Source organism: Triticum aestivum, chromosome 4D, assembly GCF_018294505.1.
Source record: "Triticum aestivum cultivar Chinese Spring chromosome 4D, IWGSC CS RefSeq v2.1, whole genome shotgun sequence".
Classification (NCBI taxonomy): domain Eukaryota; kingdom Viridiplantae; phylum Streptophyta; class Magnoliopsida; order Poales; family Poaceae; genus Triticum; species Triticum aestivum.
The window spans coordinates 428550147-428575910 of NC_057805.1; the positions used below are offsets into that span (position 1 = coordinate 428550147).

Genomic DNA, 25764 nt, shown 5'->3' on the forward strand with positions numbered 1-25764 from the left:
GGAAGCAATCGTGGCCGGGCAGTTCACCTAGGTGCCCCTGCCAGTTTCCGCCTTATCCTCGCAAGACAGTTCCTCTAGGATAGCTCCCAAGATAGACCACCCTCGTAGCACTGCCCATTTCCCAGCCCCTGGCCTGGTCCTTCGGTGTTCTCAGATCTATGACGAGATTTTGTAACAAAAAGGTCGTAGGATAAGATGGAAAAGGGGAAATGCAGTTATCTCCTTTCCTGGTCCTTGGGAGGTTTGGCGGAGCGGCTGAAACAGGGGCCCTGACGTCGATGCGGCTGCCCAACAGAACGGAGCGACGCAGCCGTTGCTGCATTCACGCAGATTCAGGTACCCCACGCGCGCGCGTCATGGCACGATCCCAGGATGGATAGTTTCGGCGGGACTCCCGTCCCCCTCCGCCTCCGCCCCCATTCCCTCCCTCTCCTCAAGCGCCGCCCGCCCGCACGCACGCACGTACGCGCGCCTCAAGGTCAATGGATCACATGCATTCATCAATTCCCGCCAACATACGTACTGGCTACTGAGAGTCTACACATACAGTGCTCTGATCCAGACAGGAGACGCACAGAAACGTATACTATGCTTGAAGCATGCTACGCCGGGGATTGGATAAGAGCCGTGCAGTCTGCAGTGATCCTGCAAGGATAGATTTATGTACAACTAACTAACACATGCATGTGCCATGCAGTCACCCTCCGTCACATTTCTCTAGTTTGCTTCTGGCTCACGGAACGGAACGCATCTCCTGGTAACGATCAGCATTCCACAGATTAGACTAGACGTACCCCCGCAAAATAAAAATAAAAAGACTAGAGTAGACGTACGCCGTGACCGGAAGGCAACTGGCCGGGACCAGAACGCCGGCCGCCGGCGGAACCTCATCCGGCCGGTCGCTTAACCGGGACATTTACTACCACCTACCATCGAGCTTGCTTGATTGCCGCTGCACCATACGTGCGGCCGATCGAGCTGCGACTTGATGGGCGGATTAATCGGGAGTGCAAGCAAGAGTGCGTCGATGGAGAACGTTGCCGCCGCCGGCACTCCACCCGCGCGCGCCGACGTACGGTCGACAGCCACGGCAACTAGCTAAGCTAGCTCGGGCGTGAAACGGGCTCGTGGTGTGGCGGCGGGCGGGCGTGGCTGATGTACTACCGTGCACGTTAACTCGTGCACCCGTCAGCAACCGTCGCCAGCAACTTGCAGCAGCGAGCTAGCCGTAGATTCTGCTGCACTAGTTTGTTAACCAGTAACCGCCATAAACAGGGCACGAAAGTTTCTCTGCCTAACGTCTGAAAAACGGGAGGGGCCAAAATCCCTTGCGCCGCCGGCATGATGGGCTGCTCATTTTATGTCCCGTTTTTTCCCTGGGGATGTGCATGTACCGTGTTTTTTTAAATCCAAAACATTAAAGGCTAATTAAGGACCTAATAATCAATCTAATACCGCACAATTTTTTTGGGGAAAAACTTCGCGTAATTTTCAACGGCTGTCATATTTATCTTGCACCAAGATAAAATTATATCGGTATACAAGGAGCAAACGTATGTGTGGCCTATGCATGCGATGTATTTTCTCTGTCCGGTTTATCGGTCTCCTTCGAGTTTTGTGGCTAAATTTGATCAGAAATTAGACCAACAAAATATGAGTTATATGCCTGAAAGTATATCATTGGATTCGTACTCAAAATGAGTTCCCACTGATATCATTTTCATGACATATAGCTCATAATTAGTCAAATTTTGGGTCAAAGGCTAACGTAAAATTTGATGGGAACTTATGGAAGAGAGACGAGGAGACCATTTGATGTCAGTCGGGATGGACATGAAATGGAATGGGGATAAGCTCTTGAAGAAGCAAACTTATTGCCCCATCCTTGTGACTATGAAAATCTCTAAGATTTAGGTCCATCATCTGTCTTTCTACAAGCAAGGCATCATGTGCGCCTTATTGTTTTTCCACCTTGACGCGAGGAAGAGGTTCATGGCTTCTATTTCGGTTGAGCCCCTTTGAGGCAAGCAGATGAACAAAAAGAGGCCGTGCGACCTAATATCTTAGGGTGGCGCTTGTCCGGCATAGTCGACTCATGCAATAGCCATTAGAAATTACCAGCTCTCGTGAATTTGTCCGGGTTAAGGGTGTGCCCAGCCCGCCAAGGTATCGTGAGGTTTGCACATCATAAAAACAAGTATAATAAAAGGCTTATGGCTCGCTTGACAAATTTTTTCTATGTGAAGGAGAGAAACAACAACAAAAATGAAAAGGCATGGGCCCTTATGCTCTACAAGTGCCGCAAACCAAACAGAATAAATATAAAGAAAGGGAGAAATTGGAAAAAAAATACATGTGTATTAGTCGACGTTAATAGTAGTTTTTTATGACGAAAAAGAATAATTAATGTTTTTTTATGACATGTCAACAACAAATGATCATCGGCTGATTATATAATTATCAGTCATGCTCTAAGTGACACGTCTTGCTAGGGCGGTGGAGTTACGGGGACGCATGTTGGAAACTTAATGCGAGCCGTGGATCAATTATCTCTGGCCTCTGGTGTGGTGCCACGCGTGTGTGAGCGCATGCATCCCCTTTCTAATCTGAAAACCGTTGCTAATCAAGCACTATTTTCCACCTCTATGTTAAGACGATACAAAAAAGATTAAGCAGCAAAGCGACCCTCTCCGGCCAAATCAGACGTTCTGACTTAACCAGAACCGGTCGCATGGACGACTGATGAGCCAGATCGATGAGTGGAGGCACCACGCACATACGAGTACGTACGAGCCAGGTCAAAAGGGGCCAAACGAGTTAGGATTAGTGCGTAGGGCGCCACACACACACACACACACACACACACACACACACACACACACACAGTGAGTTAATGCTTCCAGGGAGCCGTAGCAAATTAGTAGTTTATCACCACCGCGGCACGCACGCCCCGGCCGGCCGGCCCACGCACGGCGAGCTAGCCAGCCAGGGTCGTAGCTAGTCCCTTTCCGTTTGAACATAAAGTACTAGACGGAGCAACGACGCGGGAAAATGTGTGCTACGCCCTCTCTAGTCTAGCTCTAACAAGAAGTAAACCCGGCCCCCTCGCTCGGCCGCGCGCCTATATAAGCAGCTAGTGTGCCCACACACCGAGGCCACGGCATGCATGCAACGGCAACGGTGCAACTGCAACACACACTCAGCTTAGCCGCCGGAGCTGAGCCACCGTTATAAATATCTCTCCTCCTCGCTCATCCAACTCAAACCATCCTGGCCTTCGTCAATCGGTATAGAGATGAGAGCACCGATGGGGAGATCGCCGTCGTCGCCCGTGCTCTCCCTGGTGTGGGCTGCTGCTGCCCTGCTGCTGAATGGTAACTTGAGCTGGCCTTTGATCTTATGGCCGGTTAATTATCTCGAGCCTTTGATCTTACTGGTCAACCGCCTTGATTAACCACTCTTCCTCTTGCTTTCTCCACGCAGCCGCTCTCCTGGTGCAGTCGGTCCCTTACGACTACTCGTCAAGCTCCGAGGTACGTACGTACGTACGTGTATGTACACGTATGGTCACGTGCATGCAGCATATATTTCTGGCCGGCTGGGTTTTCTGTTGTGTTGCGTCAGCTTGATGCCTTTCGCAGCTCATGATCGACCGATGTCGTTGCTCACAAGCTATGGGCAGTGACACGTGTGCGCTAGCCCCATGCGTGTTGTGTGCACCGGCTATCGATCAGCACGGGGACAATCTCGTTGCCTCGTGGGATCGGTCTTTGCCGGCTGGCCGGCCGGAGTCCACTGATCCGGCCACTAGCGGGCGACGATCGAGACATGTGCATATTGCGTGCATGCGTTGGTACCTAGCTTAGCTTAGGTCTCGCGCGCACACACACACATCTAGCTAGCTAGTGATCGATGATGCCAGCTTAGAAAGGTCGTGACTAATGACTCTGCCCCATCATCGACCGCTACCTTTTCTTCTCCTCCTCCTCCTCCCATTTACTAATGTTCATCCGTCCATGTTGCTCAAACGGGTGATCAGATGGGAGCACTGCACCGGCGTGCATTGTGGAAACGAACCAAACAAATATCTAGGAAGTTAGGAATCGGAGTTAAAGCCGTGTGGAATGATGAGGTGACGCCAAGAAGAGGTCGATCGAGATGGCCGAAAGCCTCTACAGAGTCACGCCGAACTCATCGGCGTACCAGTCGCGCGCCACAGACAAACAGAGCTCCATCGCTCCGGCGTGCCGAACCCGCACCACACGCCGGGTCGTTTTGACCCTTGCTACGTTATTCCAGCGTGCTAGTTTGTTTCCAGCCTAACATTCAGTACATTTCCATGCACCTTGGTGGCTCTGGTGCCGTGGTGCGGTAGCAGCGTCTGTCAACAAGCCTCTCTCTACCTAAACTCTAATGTGGGTGACAGGAATTCCAGCTCCAGCAACTAGAAAATTGCACAGATCACACGCACTGCACGCAGTAGTATACCATTCATACATGCGTGCTGCTGACTTGTTCACGAATGCACTCACTATGAATGATCATGGAGTGGTTTGTGAACGCAACTTTGGGTGTGATCAGAGTTGAGTTGGGATCGATGATACATGGTGATGGCCATGCTTTTCGGCCAAGGCCACACAGGGGAGGGCGTGTGTAACCCAGTGTCCGCCACACACCGCGGCCGCATGCACGCCCTCCTTCCACTCACTTTTCCACTGCACCCAACGCAGAAATACTAATGCGCTTACTCGGGCACTTAGCTAGCTTTTGGTTTAACTTTTGCCGGTTGGTTGGTGAAGATAGTGTCATTAGCCCTCCTTCTGCATGTGTGAAATGTTCCATGCCAGGAGCTCAACCAAAGTCAAGTGCGCCCGAACAAGGGCCCAAGGCAATCACTAAGTGACTTATTTTACCTGTTGTTAAGTCTCATGTTAGGCGCTGTTAGATATGCGATCACCTGGACTTTTTCAGGCAAGTCGAACAATATTCTTCTAGGTCACTAGCGCCTGTGGTCAAGACGAAACTCGTAGGCAGCCAGCCAAGTGATAACTTACCAAACAAAAGATAATCTGGCATGCGCGTGCTTGTCTGAACACTCTGAATCCTCACGGTTTGGCGACGGTTACTATCAGCTGCAGTAGTTCTGAACGGTAACGACCTTTTGGTGACTTTCACCGAGACGTTGACATGTTCGGTTGGTAGTTTTGTCAGTTACTACTAGTGCTTTCTGCCGATTTTCTAATCTGGATTTCCGCACACTTTGACTTCATTTGTTACTGTTGGTAACTTTTTGTTGAGCTGACCTATGTATGATGGCGTGAATGCGCAGTGCTTGGCTGAGCCGCTGGAGGCTCACTACGGCGGCGGCGTGATCGTCAACTCGGACTTCAGCGCCGGCCTCCAGGGCTGGTCGGCCTTCGGGTACGGCAGCGTCACCGAGGGCGCGTCGCCGACGGGGAACAAGTACGCCGTCGCGGCGAACCGGACGCGGCCGTACCAGAGCGTCAGCCAGAAGGTGTACCTGCAGAACGACACGCACTACACCCTCTCAGGTCTGAATCTGATTGCCACTGCCACGTACACCTCTCTCTAACTTCAGAGTTTGTGGGGACTGTCGCTCACAAAGGACTTGTGGTTGCAGCTTGGTTGCAGGTTAGCGACCGGAGCGCCGACGTGATAGCCGTCGTGAAGACCGCCGACGACTTCATCCACGCCGGCGGGGTCGACGCCAAGTCCGGTTGCTGGTCCATCCTCAAGGGCGGCCTCACCGCCGCCGCCTCCGGCCCGGCCGAACTCTACTTCGAGGTAAACACAAACCTGAAGCAGTTGTTTAAAATGCTCTAGGGAAAATGAGTACGCACGATCGTTTACATGCTCTGCTTTTGGCGCGTACAGAGCAACGCGACGGTGGACGTCTGGGTGGACAACGTGTCGCTGCAGCCGTTCTCCAAGGAGGAGTGGAGCTCCCACCGGCACGCCGCCGTGAAGAAGGCCCGGAAGAGGACGGTGCGGCTGCGCGCCAGGGACGCGGCCGGCAACCCGGTGGCGGGCGCGCGGGTGCACGTCCGGCAGGTCCGGAGCGGCTTCCCGCTGGGGTCGGCGATGAGCAAGGAGATCATCACCAACGTCAAGTACCAGGAGTGGTTCGCCAAGCGGTTCACGGTGACCACCTTCGAGAACGAGATGAAGTGGTACAGCACGGAGTGGACGCAGGGGCACGAGGACTACACCGTCCCCGACGCGATGCTCCGGTTCGCGCGCAGCCACGGCATCGCCGTGCGCGGGCACAACGTCTTCTGGGACGACCCCAGCACGCAGCTGGGGTGGGTGAAGGCCCTGAGCGGCGACCAGCTCCGCGCGGCCACCGCGAACCGGATGAGGTCGGTCATGTCGCGGTACGCCGGCAAGGTGATCGCGTGGGACGTGGTGAACGAGAACCTGCACTTCGACTTCTTCGAGGAGAAGTTCGGGGCCGGCGCGTCGGCGGCATTCTACCAGAAGGCGCACGGCATGGACGGCGGCGCGCTCATGTCCATGAACGACTTCAACACGCTGGAGCAGCCCGGGGACCAGAACGGCCTCCCCGCCAAGTACCTCAACAAGCTGTCGCAGATCAAGGACGCCTTCCCCGGCAACGGCATCGGCGTCCGGATGGCCATCGGCCTGGAGGGCCACTTCGGCGCCACGCCCAACATCCCCTACGTCCGGGCGGCGCTGGACACGCTGTCGCAGGCCGGCGTGCCCATCTGGCTCACGGAGATCGACGTGCAGCGGGGGCCGGACCAGGCGTACCACCTGGAGCAGGTGCTCAGGGAGGTGTACTCGCACCCGGCCGTGCACGGCATCGTGCTCTGGACGGCGTGGCACCCGCAGGGCTGCTACGTCATGTGCCTCACCGACGACAACTTCAACAACCTCCCCGTCGGCGACACGGTCGACAAGCTCATCGCGGAGTGGAAGACGAGCTCGCACGTCGGCGTGGCGGACGCCGACGGGCACTACGAGGCGGAGCTGTTCCACGGGGACTACCAGGTCACCGTCACCCACCCGGCGGCGGCGGCCAACTCCACCGTGGTGCAGAGCCTCAGCGTCGACAGGGAGTCCGACAACGAGTACACCATACACGTCTAGTCTAGTAGTATGTCTGGGCGTCTTAGCTAGCGCCCATACGGTTATTTCAGATATGCCTGCCATTGATTGTTGTTGTTGATTTAGAGCATTGTTATTGGGATTTCATAGGAGCCCGCCCATGAGATTGAATTCTCAGTCCTGGAGAGGCGGTGGATCGTGTGTTCAATTTATAAATTATTATTAAATCAAGAAGAAGTTCGATTTGTTCTTCTTACTACTCCCCCCTATCCCAAATATAACTCTTTCCAGAGATTTCAACAAGTGACTACATACGGAGCAAAACGAGTGAATCTACGCTTTAAAATATGTTACATATATCCGTGTGTTGTAATCCATTTGAAATGTCTAAAAAAACTTATATTTAGGAACAGAGGGAGTACAAAAGTTTGCATGTCATTTCTGCCATCCTCGATAGTAAAATGAAGCATATGACGCGTTTAACGCTGGTTTAGTTCATGGAGATTCACCAAAGGCTGAACAATCGGTTTCTAGCCATCAAACATTAATCAACAGAAGTACATCCAGCAAACAAATACGTACGCAATTAGACGCCCCTCTGTATACTCTTATAACTGAAAAACAGTGTTACATCTCACATCCTCTTGTTCTGGACCTATATGAGCGATTGTGACACAGCATTCATCCACGTCACAAAAAAACACACACACTAGAAAATCGCATTGGGGGGATGACCTTTCACTCGATATGCTACCATCAACACATCTAGTCTTGAGCATTCAAGAAATTTCAAACCCCTACACAAAGGTTGCCCTCCAATGCTCTCGAAGCTATACACAATACATGTGCTTAAATTGTTCAACCATACATACTACAGGGGCTTAAATTGTTCAACCATAACTTTGCACTCGCTCAGCCGCCAAGGCAAAGTGAATCGCCTCCAAGAATTTCCGCGAGCACCTTATGTTCCTGACGAAGCAAAAAAAGGATTATTTTACATAAGCGCCCATCTAAGCAAAGATGCTGTTACATGCTCATACTATACAAAGGAGATATGAAGAGAAAAATGGAACTAAACGCCTAGTTGATGTGGGCAACCGAGAACTGCTGGGCAGACATCTACAGCTTGTAAATCACCAAATGCTAGCCCCTCTGTTCACTTTTATAAGATGTTCAAAACTTTTTTCTAAATCGGATGTATGTAGACACGTTTTAGTGTGTTTGTTGGAGACATTGGGACGATGCCGGTGGTGGAAAAAAAATACTAATTTTACGATTGATTTATCCAGAATAAATCATGATAATGACATATGCAATATTTAATCTTGTATTGATATTTAACCATGTAACCACGTACTAACCATACATCAGATATATCTACATAAAGAACAAGTACGACCAACATAGGAATAAATAAGAGAGGGATGAACGTATTACACCCTCCAGTTGGCCAGGTCAGTCGCGGCGGCGGCAACATGCTCGGTAGCCTTAAGTTCTGACACATGTCAAAGTCGGAGAGGTCGAGGACATAGTCAAAGTAGAGAACGAAGACGAACAGCAGCAAGCAGTCGCGTCAGAGACGCTCCCCAAGAACCTAATTGCCCTTCTCCTGGTGCAGGATCGCAAAGGGCAGGGTTCCAGAGGCCTGCTCTCTCGTACAATCATCCACACGGTTGACGGGATGGGATCGCCGAAAGCAGCCGCAACGAGCAAAATGACAGTGGGTTGTGCGCGAGGATGTAGAGCAGATGCGATCTAGGTGACAACTAGAGTTCCGACGCCTCCTATATATAGGCGATTGTGGCAGGGAGACGTGGGGCTAGAGTCGCTGGACCTACTCCTGAGTCGGCAACAACCCACGATCCGACGTCTTAGATTCATAGCAAGTTCAAGAATGACTCGTAATTAACTGCTAATTAATTATTTGTTCCTGACTGGCAAAAATTAAGCGCACACGTGACATAAGTTTCAGCTCAGCTCGGCTCGTTCACGACATGTGCTCGGGCGTGGTGAGGCGGGCGGCGGCGGAGCAACACGGGAAGCATTCCTCTTCTCAAGAGACACTCCTAAACTCACCTCATGAGTGGAGGGGTGTGGAGAGCCCCTTATAAGGGATATTCTTCTGCATGCTATTGGAGATTCAGATGAGAAGTGGTTCCCGCGCGCTCCTCCGCCGCTGTCAGCCTTGCCACGCCTGGCTGCGTGCGCGTCGGGTTTTGTGAACGAAACAAGCCAAGCTCAGATCTATGTCATGCGTGCGCTTAATTTTTGGCGGTCAGGAATGGATAATTAATTGGCAATTAATTATGATTCACTAATGACGCGCTACAAATCCGAGACGGCAGATCGTGGGTTGTTGCCGACTTGGACGTTGGTCCAGCCCCACGTCTTCCTACCACGACTGCCTATATATTGGAGGCGTCGACAACCCTAGCCGTCACCCAGATCAGATCGCATCTGCTCTACCTCATCACGCACAACCATTGTTCCGTTTGCTGCTGCTGCTTTCGGCGATCCTATCCCGTCAACCGGGTGCACAGCTATACAAGAGAGAGCAGGCCTCCGGAACCCCGTCATTTGCAATCCTACGCCGGGAGAAGGGCAATTAGGTTTTTGGGAAGCGTCTCCGGCGAGATTGATCCCTATTATTTGTCTTCGTCCTATACTTCGACTATGTCCTCAACCTCTCCGACTTCGACTTGGGTGAGAACTCTAAAGCCGCAAAGAAGAATGTTGCCAAGGATGCCGCGGCGGCGGCAGCTTTTGACCTTGCCAACTGGAGGTATAATCCGTTCATCCCTCTGATATTTATTCCTATGTTGGTTGCACTTGTTGTTTACCTAGATGCATCTGTTGTATTCTTAGAACGCGCTTACATCATAAAATATCATGACGAGATTAATACCGCATGTCATTAGCATGATTTATTTCTAGATTAATTTAATCGGAAAATTGCTAACTTATCCATCAATCCAAAAACCAAAGGTTTGTAGGCAATTGTCGATTCATGGCTTTGCTGCAACAATGAAACCAAACCGGATTACGGGTACACATTTTAAGCGTAGGTAGACCAAAACTACCTTGTGGCTCATAGCGATTAACGTCTTCTGGGTCGTTGACTTCTCTGATGAACCTGGCCTCGGGCAACTTGGAAATCTCCTCACCCATCGCGTGCCACTTAGGCTCGGAAAATCTGCGTGGGGTTTGCTTTACTGGTTGGAATCTAGGTTAGCTATTTATGGTGTGTAGTGAGTACCACTGGGGTTCCGAGCATGTCGGATGATTGCCACGCGGAAATCTCCCAGCTCTCACGAAGGAACACGTAGAGCGCTCTTTCTTATTTCGGATCCAGGTCGGCCCCGACATTCGTCGTCTTGGATGTGTTAGTGGGGTGGACCTGAATCTTCTTTGTATCCTTGCCAAGCTGGAACGCAGATGAAGATTTTTGCTTCTTAGCCATCGAGAGGCCGTCTGGGTCCACCGAAATGCGGATCTCCTCAAACTCGATGGCGACTAGTGCTTTCTCAACCACGGTCCTCCACATAGACCTCGCGACTCGTGATCTTCTGGGCTATCTTCGACTTCGTGGTGCAAAAGATCATATGAATGTTCTAGACCTCCACGGGGAATGGGTTATGCTGGGTTGTTGTCTCGGCTCTGCCGCAGGCACCGCCTCCAGCGCCATCGTGACATCTGCCACCGCCTCGGACGCCGCTAGGCGAATCCTTCCCGTCCTTGCTTCATTGCTGCCACTAACGCTTCTTTGGGCTCTAACTGGCGCCTTGGCGCTTAGCTCTGAATTCAGCGTTGACAAGGTCGGCGTCAGGTTCATCGTTCTTGCACTTTCTATTTCTGTTGTTGTTGTTGTTGTTGTTGTTGTTGTTGTTGCCTCATGGATGTCCACACTCGTGCATGGCGCCGGAGGTGTCGGCTCGCCGCGGGAGGTCATGGACTTCCTCGTCATCTTCTTAGTTTTCCAAGCCTTGTCACCGAAGGCAAACTCATTGGTGATCCTCATCAGATCGTTCCTTGTCTCGCGTGCGTCCATGAGGTTGCGTGTTGGGGTGCAGAAAGTTGCGAAATTGGCGGGAGTGGGACCGTAGATGGATGCACCCAGTCCAACCTCATCCCCTTCTCGCTAGAACCAACAAGTCGGCGCCATTCTTGGAGCCTGAAGTACTAAGTTTTGCTGATGTCACGCGTCTGGCCAAGTGAAGCGTCTCCATCATCAAGATTCAAAGTACTTCGCGGGAGATCGGCTTGCGGAAGCCGGCTTCGCAGTAAAAAAATATGCAGAGGTCAAATATCCACTTCAGCGACTCAAGGCCGAAGGTCGGTTGCCGCATCCCCGGTGGAACCGGCCTTGGAAGCCTCTGTCGACACGGAACCCATTTTTTGAGGAGCTTCATGAACCGGACAAGACCTCGTCATGCTAACAGAAGACGGCGCGCTCAGCTCGGCCTCAAACCAAAAGCTGGCAAGTCCATGGACCCGGTCAAGGGGCGGTGCTTCAAGTCACCGGAAGTCAGCCCACTAGGCCGGACCGAGACCTCCTAGGTCGCTACACGACCCTGATCATCAATCCGGCCTGTGGGCCCTCTATAAGGAAGGAAACAACATCCTTGGCATGCAAGACAAGCTCAGAACTCTGAGGACTCTCCAACCACCCTAGCCGACTAGGATTCATGTAACCCTAGGCCTCAACATCCTTTATAGCCGAGGTCGGGCTAGTCTTTAGGGCACCTTATCATCTTCCCTCGGTATACCTAAGATCCTTAGATCAACCTTGTACTACGTACAGTGTACACCCCATCAAATCAATACAAGAGCAAGAGTAGGGTTTACCTCCAAAGGGGAGGGCTTGACCCCGGGTAATTTCACTCCTTGTTTCCCCATTGAGCTTTCTGGCTAGTCACAACAGCCTACCGAGGGATCTACCGAATTTCACACCGACAAAGGGCATAGTGTTGTGGAGCGCCTACCATGCCAAGGGGTGCTACGTCATGTGCCTCACGGACAAAAACTTCAAGAACCTTCCTGTAGGGGATGTTGTTGACAAGCTCATCGCCGAGTGGAAGGTTGTGCCCAAGGACGCCAAGACCGATGACAATGGCGTCACTGAGGCTGAGCTCTTCCACGGTGAATACAATACAGTGAAGCACAAATTGCTCAAGGACCCCCTTGTGCATATGGCAGACCTCGACTCGAAGTCAGAGGCCACCATCAAGGCCAAGGAATAAACCACTGGCTGATGTGGCTAGAGGTACCAATTTTTATTTTTGCTATGTTGTTTTGTGAAGGGGAACCTTGGCGCAGTGGTAAAGCTGCTGCCTTGTGACCATGAGGTCACGGGTTCAAGTCCTGGAAACAGCCTCTTACAGAAATGTAGGGAAAGGCTGCGTACAATAGACCCAAAGTGGTCGGACCCTTCCCCGGACCTTGTGCAAGCGGGAGCTACATGCACCGGGCTGCCCTTTATGTTATTTTGTGATGTAGCTTTTACACTACCTTGGGATGTTACAGTATGACGGCCTTGTTCAATAATCAGTAATATGTTTTGGTTTGGGGGCTTGGTATTGCTTATGTTGCAGTAATCAGTAATATGTGTTGGTTTGGGGGCTTGGAATTGCTTATGTTGCTTGGTGGCAGGTGAAATTTTTGTGAGGCATGCGTCATTTGCTACATCCAAATTAATTTTACTATATCATTTGAACATGTCAGTTGTCAGATGTTAATTTCTATTAGTTGAAATACATTTTGGTGTTTCTTTTTTAGATAAGTAGATGGACACTTTTACTAACAATTCAAAACAGTGCAAACAAATTGAAGAACGTGTCAACAGCTTCCTTAGTGGGCCATCTGTGGTTCTAGGGCCAAATAGTGCCAACTCCTAAGATGAAATACATAGACACGGACTAGCCATGACTCGATTTGGTCTCCACTACGCTCCGCCACTGGGAGTGTGGGTAATATTCTTTTGATATTCCAGAACAGCGAGCTTTCTTTTGTGAGAAAAAGTAGCTTCTACGAAAACAACAACAGAAGACTTACTCCCTCACTCTAGCACTGTGAACGCTAAACATCTGTGATCAGCATAAGCAATAAGGAATGGAGAAGACCAATAACAACAAAATACCGCAATTCTCGGTAAGTGTTACCTTTGATTTGATAGCTGCCCACTAAGATAAACAGAGCTCATATTGTGGCTAAATATCCAAATCATCATCGGGGTCTTCATCCGAGTCAGGTCGCTCATCATCAGAGTCACGAAGGTAATGAATTTCACCCTTCGGGTTTGCAGATTTAAGAGCTTCTGTTTCATCCAGGAGAGCTGCCGTAGTTAAATTGGGATCTTGATGAGCCTCCGGGAGAGATCGCCGTCCATCGTATATACGGATTGGCTCGCCCTTTCCTGAAATTAAGGTAAGAGCAAGCAGCAATCAGTTACTGATTCTTCATCAATTCAGCTCAGGTAGCCAAATGTGACATATAAAACTTAAGACTGACACTAACTTTCGGTCAATAACTCCATTTTATGAGAGTACCTTGATGTTCGAAAGGAAGAACAACATTTGCCCTGTCACTGCGTTCCTTTTCTGACAACTCAAGATTGAACTGAACCTGTTCGCCAACATATCACAATTCATAACCAATATTTTTTACAGAAACCAAACCAAGTAATAAGGCAAATATGCTAATATTATTCAAATAGAGGTTGGGATGTATGAACAAACCTTAGGTAGTAGACTTTGGTTCACTTCGATACTTACAGAAGTAGCAGAAATAAATTTTACATCATATCCCTCGACACATAACTCCTCATACTGCATAGGTAGGGATAGTTTCAATCAAATATTATTCACAGTGTGGTATATTTAGAATAACTTGAAGTTTTGCCCAGCAAATGACCAAGAGCTTTACCAGATGCTTCACCCGTCCATTCCTTCGTTTCAGGCGCACATGGAACTTTGCTTTTGAATAGTTATGCTCAAGGAAAGACATGTCCCCCCTACGTTCTTCTCCATATACAGAATCTACAACTTCTGGCTCTACACAAGCAACCATGGTAGAAAGACATTCAAAAGCTCGGGAAAACTTGGTTTCATGGAGATCTGAATGCATTAGCCAGAAGATCGACGATATCTGATCTGAAATACAGAGGATAGTACACATTAATACTGTAAGCATCACATGAAGAATGGTATATCGACCTTTTAGACCATATGAATGCTTCATATTGATAGTATAGTCCATTTAGTTGGTGTGTTGCTCAAAATATCCTCAAGTGTGGTCCTTTAGTATATCCGTGTAGATTACAAGATATATACAGCATGCATTTTGTACAATATATGCTGCATCATTAATGTAAATGCTGAATTTCAATTGCATCTACTTTTTACCATGAGCACAAATGGAAAATATAAAAGAAGAAATAATACCATGGCTTCGAAGATTACTAAGAAGGCCTGAAATTGATTGCACTGAAGCATGCCTTAACATAGAGCTGATCTGAAATATCATGAAGGACTTTGCTGTTAAACATCAAAGAATTTAAATAATATTGTATAAGTGTGATGAACTTTTTTCGATCACAAAGAATGCAAAGACGGGTTTGCTTTACACAATATAAACAGTGTCAAGTTATAATCGTAAAATGCAAATGGTAGAATACTTGTAGGTGACATGTTGGTGTTATCCATATGTGGGTAAAGTGAGATATTGGTTTGATACCTTTGATTGATTGTTCCGGATGACCCAAAGCTACTGAAGTTCAATACACAAACTGCTAACTACAAGATTAAGGTGTACTGTTCAATTTTCACACGAACTTCCGGAATTCGCATTTTAATGCAGCCAGTTCCATAAGCATCAAGAGTACTAAACTATAGCAGAAGAACATATATATGGTAATTGTGGTGCAAAGCATGCCAGAGTTGCAATTAACACAATACAACCCAGTTTCATCTTTAGGGAGAACATACTTGGTACTGTATTAAAATCTGCCCTAAGTAAGCTTTCCATAGAAGAAAAAAAGTTTCCATCAAGATACATACTGAATCAACAGCAACAGAAAAATAGGTCTTGCCTTCTCCTTCAAACCCTGATATGCATAGCATACAGTGTGGCATTAGCTTCATGATGATAAATAAGGAAATTAACAAGTCAAAAAAGGTTATATGCTGGATTGTATACCTCTTCCAAGATCAATTATGGAGCACGACAACTTATCAACATCCTTCACACTTCTGAAAATTGTGATGGTGTCTTTGTTTGTTGAGCATGGTGTTCCACTGTCCTCTTGGTGCTGCTCACTTCGAATATTTTGCTTCCACCCCAGTGGGTCTGAGTAGCAATCCAATATCCGAACACTGTTGGAACAATGCAAAAATTCTAAAACAGGGTATTGCACATTCATGTAAACTCTACCATCACGAACATTTAAACTATGACCTGCATTGCGCCAACTTTGGCCTACATTAAGGAGATGCTATGTGAGGTTCACAGTAGAACATTTTAACAGAAAATAATCTCTGATTTCACAATCTAGCTCACACTTTAAAATGTCAACTCTACAAATTGTCTGTTATGCTAAAGCTCTGAATATGTTTTCCAATTTAAATTACTCTGCAAAGTCTTACCATCGACTCAGTGCATTTGAATCAAGGCCGTGCCGAAGCATGATATCCAGGTAAACTTCCGGGCTCCGATCAAACGCCACAACCACAAGTCCCCTGCACCACCACAATTTGCCAGCCAAACCAGCAACCCGCGTCATTATCCAGCCGAGGCCAAGCTAAAGCAGCATACCACAGAGGATCCCAGCAGTACCTGGCCTGCGCCTTCCCCGCGGCCGCGTTGGAGGCGACGGCGGCGGCGACGTGGAGCATGGCGCGCGCCGCGAGGGGGCAGCATTGGAGGGAGCCCTCCACGGCCAGCGCCGGCGCGTGCTCGCCGTCGAGGCGGCCGTCCCGGAGGCACCTCACCGCCGCGTCCGCCATCTCAGCTCCCCGTCGTAGTCGTCGTCGTCGCCGGCGGCGCCTCCCGACTCAAAGCCTTAAACCCTAGCGCGAGGGGATGGAGCTTTTGCACAAGGGCCCCTCCCTCCTAGCGCCTCTTCGCGGAACGCCCTCCCAGCTCGGACCTCGCAGAGCTCCCGGAAGCCAGGAGCGGCACGCGCCCACCTGTCAGGGAAACTCGGAGTGCCTTCCCCTGCTCATGTCGGATACGTTTGACTCCTCCCTTTGTTCTAAATAAAAGCTCAGGTTCTCCTGTTCCTCTGCTCGTTTCCTGCGCGGCGGCGGCGGCGAGAGGAGGGAAGAAGAGGAGCGGGGAAGATGCAGGCGTGCGCTAGGGCGGCGGGGGAGAGGCTCCCGCTGGTTCGTGCCCCCGCCAGGCAACGGCTGGCTCAGAGGTACGTATCTCTCTTCGTCTCTGCGATTCCTATCCGTTTGCTCCCCCTAATTGATGCCCCCGCTTGCCAAGAAATTTGCTAGGCAGCTTGTTGTTCCTATGGTACTGAATTCATATTGCTACTTGCAGTTGTATCTCTGCAATCAAATAATTCATTTGAATTAACATGATTACTGGGACTTGCTATATAAATTATCTGTTGTTTCTGCAAGCTCTTTTTTTAGCTTACTCGCGATATACTAGTATATTATCTGTTATTCACTGAAATCCCTTTTATTTAGCACATGAGAATTAGTATCTGTTAGTTTGATTAAGCTGTTATGGAATCCTCATAAGGGCAAGTACTTGCTCGTAATTGTCTTTTTTCAGCGCATTGGCGACATAAATTGTCTGTTGCTCTTTTTGTTTGGCATTTGTCTGCTGCTTACTGAAGTTGCTTTTTTGGAGCACATGAAAAATGTGTGTTTATTTTATTGAGGTGTTGTGAAATCCTCATTCGGGTTAATACCACTAACGCACTTTTTTTCCAGCTTTGTTAAGGTCAGCAGACTACCTTCTTTGCATGAGACAAATCGTGTAGTCTCCTGCTCGGCGAGGGTGTCAGAAAATATTTCACACAAAATAGAAGCCAGCACGGATCATATTCTTCCAGCATCGCAAGATCATGTCGTGAAAGCAATCGACGCAATTAATGGGGGGCAAGTGATTGCAGTGCCCACTGATACAATATACGGGTTTGCTTGTGATGCATGGTTAGTGTTTTCTTAATTTCTCTTTGCGCTAAGAGATTTAGTTTTTTTTGCCTTCTTTTAAACGTCGTGTTCATATTGATTCCAGATTAGAACTTGCCGCAGTGGTGCAATGTGGTTGTATAGCACAGAAAATCCGAAATTGCTTTCAGTAATTACTCCTGAATCAAGTTATGATAAATCTGTAGTCTTGTACCCATATCTAAATTACGCATGTGATGCAAACATCCAGAATAAATTTCAGAAACCTTCATTAGTTACTTTTGAACCTTGCTTTCACCAAGACTTAGACTTCCATTGCATCCTTCTAAGCTAAGACTTCCATTTTGGAGTTTCTGTCACTGAATTTCAGTTGGTTGGGTTCATCCATGATTCACTCAAAATTCTCGTCATGACAGTTCTGCAGAAGCAGTCAATCGGATATATGAAATCAAAGGACGCATACATACACGCCCTTTGGCGATCTGCGTTGCTGATGTCCCAGAAATATCACGGTTTGCCGTAGTGGATCACTTGCCCCATGGTTTGCTTCATAATCTTCTTCCTGGGCCTGTCACTGTTGTTTTAAAGCGAGGTGGGGATACTACACTACATTTCAGTTTTGTCAAGCTTCTTTGTTAAACTGCATGAGGTGCTGAATATATTCTTTATTCATTACATAGGTGAGAACAGTATACTGGAGAGATCACTTAATCCTGGTCTGGACAGCATTGGAGTACGTGTGCCAAAATTGGATTTCATACGATCCATTGCTCGTGGTGCTGGAAGTGCACTTGCGCTTACAAGCGCCAACTTAAGTGGTCGTCCTAGTAGCGTCAGTGTCAAAGATTTCGGGGATCTATGGCCACACTGTTCATATGTCTTTGATGGTGGTATACTTCCTTCTGGACGTGCTGGTTCAACAATTGTTGACCTAATAACACCAGGAGTCTACAAGATATTGAGAGATGGAAGGTAAGCTCAAGAATAGCAATATCAATTGTTAATAGCTCTTGTTAAATTATTCACATCCAATTGAGGATGGTATTGTCTTAAGTACAGTATCCAAATTGACATGAATCGCTGACACGGATACAATTGTGCAGTTCGAGGGAGGAAACAATGGCTGTGCTGGGAAAATTTGGCTTTGTTGAAGCTTCATAGCAGCTGGTGCCTTCACACTCATTTCCTGTTTAATTAGGTTGTAGCAGAGTATATGATGTTCTTTGTGATTTTACTCTTGCGTCACTGTAACTATTTGGTTGAAGCATTAGTTTTCTTCCTTGTAACAATATCCACGACAATGCCCTTACAGACATGCAATCTACTGTAACCTTCAGTTGGTACAGTTCATTCAGATATACGTAGTAAATTACAGTGGCACTCGTATGCAAGCTACAGGAAAGTGATCTTGATTGAGAACCTGAGATGGATTATGTGTAGTGAGGGACATGTTCACTAATTCGTGTAACATATTGTAATGATGCGATGTTTTAACAATATAACAGCAGAGTTGATGTTATTTGTTTGGAACGCAACATGGACTTCATTTAAGTTTCTTATAACCATGGTGGTATGTTGATTGGTTAGCACTTGGCATCTAGGGCGTTCTAGACAAGAGAATTGCTCTAATATTTTTTGGTAGCTTTTGCCATGGAGTAAGTATGTGATGATTTGTTTCAGAACAATAGTTGACTACTTTTCCAACAAAAGTTTGAAATATGAAGCTATGTGTACAGATCGACCAAAGCCCACTGCCTGTAGTATTTACTAGTGATTTCCTTGTGAAATATGTGAAATACATGTTGCATATGTTGGCTGCTCTCGTCCTGGTCTTATGGTTTTATATGAAGTTGTATATGCTAGTATATCTGAGTGTATAGTGAGTATGCTAGCACTACAATACACAGTTTGTTGCAGGAAATAAAATTGATGGTTACATCATATCACCTTAAACCGATTGAAGTGTTGAGAATGGCCATGGACAATTCCTCCTTGCTACAAGAATGCTTTCCAACAACTACGACGTCAGATGACATTTTACCAATCTTTGCTGGGCCAAAATTGTAGTTTGTGAATAATGTAATAAAAGAAATTTATTCTACATAACTACTAAGACTGGTCAATTTTACATTCAGCGCCGTATGTACAATCTTTAAGCGCTGGAGCTTGTAAGGCTGGACTTGGATTCTGGTGCTTTTAGCTCATGTCAGCTTATGGTTTGTGTTATGAAACAAATTCCTTCTTTATTATCAGCCTCACTTTATTATGTCAATTGTAGACACCGTTTTTAGAAGCTTTTTCATGTAGTACACTGTAAAAGTTTTTTTCTGTGTTGCAGTTTATATATATCTGTGCATTGGGTATCACCAGTCCGAAGATTCCAGCTCACAATGCCGTTAACGAACTGTTATATCGGGTTGGTCCGGACGTGTTTTGTCATCCAACGCCGTCCTGTATTGGTCCGCTCGGCGGTCCGGATGAACTTTTTTCCTCAAACCGGAGACCACCGGGGGGCGGGGCTTTGCGGGCATCAGAACCACTGCCACGTCCGCTTCTGACTGCCATGATCCACTAATAACCCATCCCTCGCCCCCGCGCGCTTCCTGTCCAGAACAGTCAGCGCCGGTGCCACATTCATGCCCGGCCACAGCGGACGCGACCTCTCACAGCTGCCGGATTGAAACGGTGTGCCGGCCAAGAGACCGCCACCCGTGCCGCTGCCCGGTGCACGCGAGTGCTCAGCGTTCAAACGACTCGCCCTACATTAATGATATGCGGTTGCCGAGGAACCTACTCTAGCGTCACCCGTCCGTCCGTCTGTCGCCCACCATTAATCTCATCATCGTGGCCCATTACCATCCGCCCGCTATATACACTCCAGCCCTGGGCATAGCCGCAGTCATCCTCCTACGGTCCCTTTCTCCTCCCCGCACCACGCTCGCCATGGTCTCCTCGCACTCCAAAGCCCTCTACAACATCCTCTCGTCAGAGCAGAAGAAGGAGATGGCCGCCATCGCTGCCGGCTGGCAGGTGATACGTCCATTTTGCATCATGTTTCCCTACTGTTATTTATAATGTTTTTATGAATAATAATGCTTTTTGGAGTATTTCTAATGCCTTTTCTCTCATAATATGCAATGTTTACACAAAGAGGGAGAATGCCGGTGGCTGGAATTCTGCACCTGAAAAAGCTACGTTAGAGTTACCTATTCTGCACGTCTCCAAATGAGTTGAAAATTTACAGAGAACTATTTTGCAATATATAAAAAATACTGGAGCAAATAACTACCAGAGGAGGCCCACCAGGTGGGCACAACCCACCTGGGTGCACTAGGCCCCCCAAGCGCGCCCTGGTGGGTTGTGTGAAGAAATATGCCCTAGAGGCAATAATAAAGTTGTTATTTATATTTCCTTATATCAAGGTAAATGTTTATTATTCATGCTAGAATTATATTAACCGTAAACTTAGTACATGTGTGAATACATAGACAAAACAGAGTGTCCCTAGTATGCCTCTACTTGACTAGCTCGTTAATCAAAGATGGTTATGTTTCCTGACCATAGACATGTGTTGTCATTTGATGAACGGGATCACATCATTAGAGAATGATGTGATGGACAAGACCCATCCGTTAGCTTAGCATTATGATTGTTTAGTTTTTATTGCTATTGCTTTCTTCATGACTTATACATGTTCCTCTGACTATGAGATTATGCAACTCCCGAATACCGGAGGAACACCTTGTGTGCTATCAAACGTCACAACGTAACTGGGTGATTATAAAGATGCTCTACAGGTCTCTCCGAAGGTGTTTGTTGGGTTGGCATAGATCGAGATTAGGATTTGTCACTCCGTGTATCGGAGAGGTATCTCTGGGCCCTCTCGGTAATGCACATCACTATAAGCCTTTAAAGCAATGTGACTAATGAGTTAGTTGCGGGAAGATGCATTACGGAACGAGTAAAGAGACTTGCCGGTAACAAGATTGAACTAGGTATGATGATACCGACGATCGAATCTCGAACAAGTAACATACCGACGACAAAGGGAACAACGTATGTTGTTATGCGGTTTGACCGATAAAGATCTTTGTAGAATATGTAGGAACCAATATGAGCATCCAGGTTCCGCTATTGGTTATTGACCAGAGATGTGTCTCAGTCATGTCTACATAGTTCTCGAACCCGTAGGGTCCGCACGCTTAACGTTCGATGATGATTTGTATTATGAGTTATGTGTTTTGGTGACCGAAGTTTGTTCGGAGTCCTGGATGAGATCACACACATGACGAGGAGTCTCAAATTGGCCGAGAGGTAAAGATTGATATATTAGATGAAGGTATTCGAACACCGAAAAGGTTTCGGGGCATTTCAGATATTTATCGGGGAACCGAGGGGTTACGGGAACCCCCCGGTGAAGTTATGGGCCTTAATGGGCCATAAGGGAGTAGGAGAGGGCAGGCCACAAGGTGGCGAGCGCCCCCCCTCCCAAGGCAGTTCGAATTGGACTAGGGGGAGGGGGCGCGGCCCCCTCTTTCCTTTCCCTCTCCCTCTCCTTCCCTCCTTCCCCTTCTTGGAATAGGAAAGGGAGTCCAACTAGGATTGGGAATCCTAGTTGGGCTCCCCCTTGGCGCGCCCCCTCATGGCCGCCGACCTCCTCCCTCTCCTCCTTTATATACGTGGCCAGGGGCACCCCAAAGGCACAACAGTTTGTTTCTTAGCCATGTGCGGTGCCCCCCTCCACAGTTTACCACCTCGGTCATATTGTTGTAGTGCTTAGGCGAAGCCCTGCGCGGATCACATCACCAACACCATCGCCATGCCGTCGTGCTGACGGAACTCTCCCTCGACCCTCTACTGGATCAAGAGCTCGAGGGACGTCATCGTGCTGAACGTGTGCTGAACACGGAGGTGCCATACGTTCCGTACTTGGATCGGTTAGATCGTGAAGACGTTCGACTACATCAACCGCGTTACTAAACGCTTCCGCTTTTGGTCTACGAGGGTACGTAGACACACTCTCCGTCTCGTCGCTATGCATCTCCTAGATAGATCTTGCGTGATCGTAGGAATTTTTTTGAATTACTACGTTCCCCAACAGTGGCATCCGAGCCAGGTCTATGCATAGATGATATATGCACGAGTAGAACACAAAGAGTTGTGGGCGATAATAGTCATACTGCTTACCACCAACATCTTACTTTGATTCGGCGGTATTGTTGGATGAAGCGGCCCGGACCGACATTACATGACCGCGTTCATGAGACTGGTTCTACCGACGTGCTTCACACATAGTGGCTGGTGGGTGTCTGTTTCTCCAACTTTAGTTGAATCGAGTTTGACTACGGCCGGTCCTTGTTGAAGGTTAAAACATCACACTTGACGAAAAATAGTTGTGGTTTTGATGCGTAGGTAAGAACAGTTCTTGCTAGAAGCCCGTAGCAGCCACGTAAAACTTGCAACAACAAAGTAGAGGACGTCTAACTTGTTTTTGCAGGGCATGTTGTGATGTGATATGGTCAAGACGTGATGAGATATAAATTGTTGTATGAGATGATCATGTTTTGTAAAAGTTATCGGCAACTGGCAGGAGCCTTATAGTTGTCGCTTTATTGTATGAAATGCAATCGCCATGTAATTGCTTTACTTTATCACTAAGCGGTAGCGGCAGTCGTAGAAGCAATAGTTGGCGAGATGACAACGATGCTACGATGGAGATCAAGGTGTCAAGCCGGTGACGATGGAGATCATGACGGTGCTTTGGAGATGGAGATCAAAGGCACAACATGATGATGGCCATATCATGTCACATATTTTGATTGCATGTGACGTTTATCTTTTATGCATCTTATTTTGCTTAGTACGGCGGTAGCATTATAAGATGATCCCTCACTAAATTTCAAGGTATAAGTGTTCTCCCTGAGTATGCACCGTTGCTACAGTTCGTCATGCCGAGACACCACGTGATGATCGGGTGTGATAAGCTCTACGTTCACATACAACGGGTGCAAGCCAGTTTTGCACATGCAGAATACTCGGGTTAAACTTGACAAGCCTAGCATATGCAGATATGGCCTCGGAACACTGAGACCGAAAGGTCGAACGTGAATCATATAGTAGATATGATCAACATAGTGATGTTCACCATTGAAAACTACTCCATCTCACGTGATGATCGGACATGGTTTAGTTGACATGGATCACGTGATCATTTAGATGACTAGAGGGATGTCTATCTAAGTGGGAGTTCTTAAGTAATATGATTAATTGAACTTTAATTTATCATGAACTTAGTACCTGATAGTTTTTGCATATCTATGTTGTTGTAGATCAATGGCCCATGCTACCGTTCCCTTGAATTTTAATGCGTTCCTAGAGAAAGCTAAGTTGAAAGATGATGGTAGCAACTACACGGACTGGGTACGTAACTTGAGGATTATCATCATTGCTGCACAGAAGAATTACGTCCTGGAAGCACCGCTAGGTGCAAGACCCGCTGCAGGAGCAACACCGGACGTTATGAACGTCTGGCAGAGCAAAGCGGATGACTACTCGATAGTCCAGTGTGCCATGCTTTACGGCTTAGAATCGGGACTTCAAAGACGTTTTGAACGTCATGGAGCATATGAGATGTTCCAGGAATTGAAGTTAATATTTCAAGCAAATGCCCGAGTTGAGAGATATGAAGTCTCCAACAAGTTCTATAGCTGCAAGATGGAGGAGAACAGTTCTGTTAGTGAACACATACTCAGAATGTCTGGGTACCATAACCACTTGACTCAGCTGGGAGTTAATCTTCCTGATGATGGTGTCATTGACAGAGTTCTTCAATCACTGCCACCAAGCTATAAAGGCTTTGTGATGAACTATAATATGCAAGGGATGGAAAAGACAATTCCCGAGCTCTTCGCAATGCTAAAGGCTACAGAGGTAGAAATCAAGAAGGAGCATCAAGTGTTGATGGTTAATAAGACCACTAGTTTCAAGAAAAAGGGCAAAGGGGAGAAGGGGAGCTTCAATAAGAACAGGAAGCAAGTTGCTGCTCCCGGGAAGAAGCCCAAGTCTGGACCTAAGCCCGAGACTGAGTGCATCTACTACAAAGGGACTAGTCACTGGAAGCGGAACTAAGAAGGATGGCAAAGTGAAAGGTATATTTGATATACATGTTATTGATGTGTACCTTACTAATGCTTGTAGTAGCGCCTGGGTATTTGATACTGGTTCTGTTGCTCACATTTGCAACTCGAAACAGGGGCTACGGATTAAATGAAGATTGGCTAAGGACGAGGTGACGATGCGCGTGGGAAATGGTTCCAAAGTCGATGTGATCGCCGTCGGCACGCTACCTCTACATCTACCGTCGGGATTAGTTTTAGACCTAAATAATTTTTATTTGGTGCCATCGTTGAGCATGAACATTATATCTGGATCTTGTTTGATGCGAGAAGGTTATTCATTTAAATCAGAGAATAATGGTTGTTATATTTATATGAGTAATATCTTTTATGGTCATGCACCCTTGATGAGTGGTCTATTTTTGTTGAATCTCGATTGTAGTAATACACATATTCATCATATTGAAGCCAAAAGATGCAAAGTTAATAATGATAGTGCAACTTATTTGTGGCACTGCCGTTTACGTCATATTGGTGTAAAGCGCATGAAGAAACTCCATGCTGATGGGCTTTTGGAATCACTTGATGCTTGCGAACCATGCCTCATGGGCAAGATGACTAAGACTCCGTTCTCCGAAACAATGGAGCGAGCAACTGACTTGTTGGAAATAATACATACTGATGTATGCGGTCTGATGAGTGTTGAGGTTCGCGGCGGCTGTCGTTATTTTCTGACCTTCACAGATGATTTGAGCAAATATGGGTATATCTACTTAATGAAACATAAGTCTGAAACATTTGAAAAGTTCAAAGAATTTCAGAGTGAAGTGGAAAATCATCGTAACAAGAAAATAAAGTTTCTACGATCTGATTGTGGAGGTGAATATTTGAGTTATGAGTTTGGTCTTCATTTGAAACAATGTGGAATAGTTTCGCAACTCACGCCACCTGGAACACCACAGCGTAATGGTTTGTCCGAACATCGTAACCATACTTTATTAGATATGGTGCGATCTACGATGTCTCTTACCGATTTACCGCTATCGTTTTGGGGTTATGCTTTAGAGACGGCTGCATTCACGTTAAATAGGGCACCATCTAAATCCGTTGAGATGACACCATATAAACTGTGGTTTTGCAAGAAACCTAAGTTTTCGTTTCTTAAAGTTTGGGGCTGCGATGCTTATGTGAAAAAGTTTCAACCTGATAAGCTTGAACCCAAATCGGAGAAATGTGTCTTCATAGGATACCCAAAGGAAACTGTTGGGTACACCTTCTATCACAGATCCGAAGGCATGATATTCGTTGCTAAGAATGGATCCTTTCTAGAGAAGGAGTTTATCTCGAAAGAAGTGAGTGGAAGGAAAGTAGAACTTGATGAGGTAATTGTACCTTCTTCCGAATTGGAAAGTAGTTCA

At 47.4% G+C, this 25764-nt stretch overlaps 3 protein-coding genes across 3 annotated transcripts; 2 read left to right on the forward strand and 1 right to left on the reverse strand.

Moving 5' to 3' along the window:
* The first annotated feature begins 3144 nt into the window (after nt 1–3144).
* Nucleotides 3145–7350, forward strand: LOC123098363 (endo-1,4-beta-xylanase 5-like). The gene is made up of 5 exons (XM_044520334.1): nt 3145–3374; nt 3484–3533; nt 5330–5552; nt 5642–5805; nt 5896–7350. Exons 1-5 carry the CDS (start codon nt 3296–3298, stop codon nt 7129–7131), a joined length of 1752 nt encoding a protein of 583 aa, XP_044376269.1. The 5' UTR covers nt 3145–3295; the 3' UTR covers nt 7132–7350.
* Nucleotides 7351–7664: 314 nt separating this feature from the next.
* LOC123098364 (elongator complex protein 5) lies at nt 7665–16207 on the reverse strand. The gene is made up of 10 exons (XM_044520335.1): nt 15919–16207; nt 15729–15821; nt 15283–15458; nt 15144–15190; nt 14529–14598; nt 14011–14237; nt 13824–13913; nt 13635–13710; nt 13248–13501; nt 7665–8058 (listed from the first exon to the last, which is right to left on the reverse strand). Exons 1-9 carry the CDS (start codon nt 16086–16088, stop codon nt 13296–13298), a joined length of 1155 nt encoding a protein of 384 aa, XP_044376270.1. The 5' UTR covers nt 16089–16207; the 3' UTR covers nt 7665–8058; nt 13248–13295.
* Nucleotides 16208–16220: 13 nt separating this feature from the next.
* LOC123098365 (yrdC domain-containing protein, mitochondrial) lies at nt 16221–18793 on the forward strand. The gene is made up of 5 exons (XM_044520336.1): nt 16221–16501; nt 17031–17252; nt 17648–17823; nt 17912–18203; nt 18335–18793. Exons 1-5 carry the CDS (start codon nt 16425–16427, stop codon nt 18390–18392), a joined length of 825 nt encoding a protein of 274 aa, XP_044376271.1. The 5' UTR covers nt 16221–16424; the 3' UTR covers nt 18393–18793.
* The last annotated feature ends 6971 nt before the right edge of the window (nt 18794–25764 follow it).

Coding starts and splice junctions, on each gene's coding strand:
- LOC123098363 (XM_044520334.1), top strand. CDS start 3,296: ATGAGAGCACCGATGGGGAGATCGCCGTCGTCGCCCGTGCTCTCCCTG. Junction 3,375..3,483: donor TGCTGCCCTGCTGCTGAATG/GTAACTTGAGCT, acceptor TTCTCCACGCAG/CCGCTCTCCTGGTGCAGTCG. Junction 3,534..5,329: donor ACTACTCGTCAAGCTCCGAG/GTACGTACGTAC, acceptor GTGAATGCGCAG/TGCTTGGCTGAGCCGCTGGA.
- LOC123098364 (XM_044520335.1), bottom strand. CDS start 16,088: ATGGCGGACGCGGCGGTGAGGTGCCTCCGGGACGGCCGCCTCGACGGC. Junction 15,822..15,918: donor GCGGGGAAGGCGCAGGCCAG/GTACTGCTGGGA, acceptor GTGGTGGTGCAG/GGGACTTGTGGTTGTGGCGT. Junction 14,238..14,528: donor TAGTAATCTTCGAAGCCATG/GTATTATTTCTT, acceptor TCTGTATTTCAG/ATCAGATATCGTCGATCTTC.
- LOC123098365 (XM_044520336.1), top strand. CDS start 16,425: ATGCAGGCGTGCGCTAGGGCGGCGGGGGAGAGGCTCCCGCTGGTTCGT. Junction 17,253..17,647: donor GGGTTTGCTTGTGATGCATG/GTTAGTGTTTTC, acceptor TCGTCATGACAG/TTCTGCAGAAGCAGTCAATC. Junction 18,204..18,334: donor AAGATATTGAGAGATGGAAG/GTAAGCTCAAGA, acceptor ACAATTGTGCAG/TTCGAGGGAGGAAACAATGG.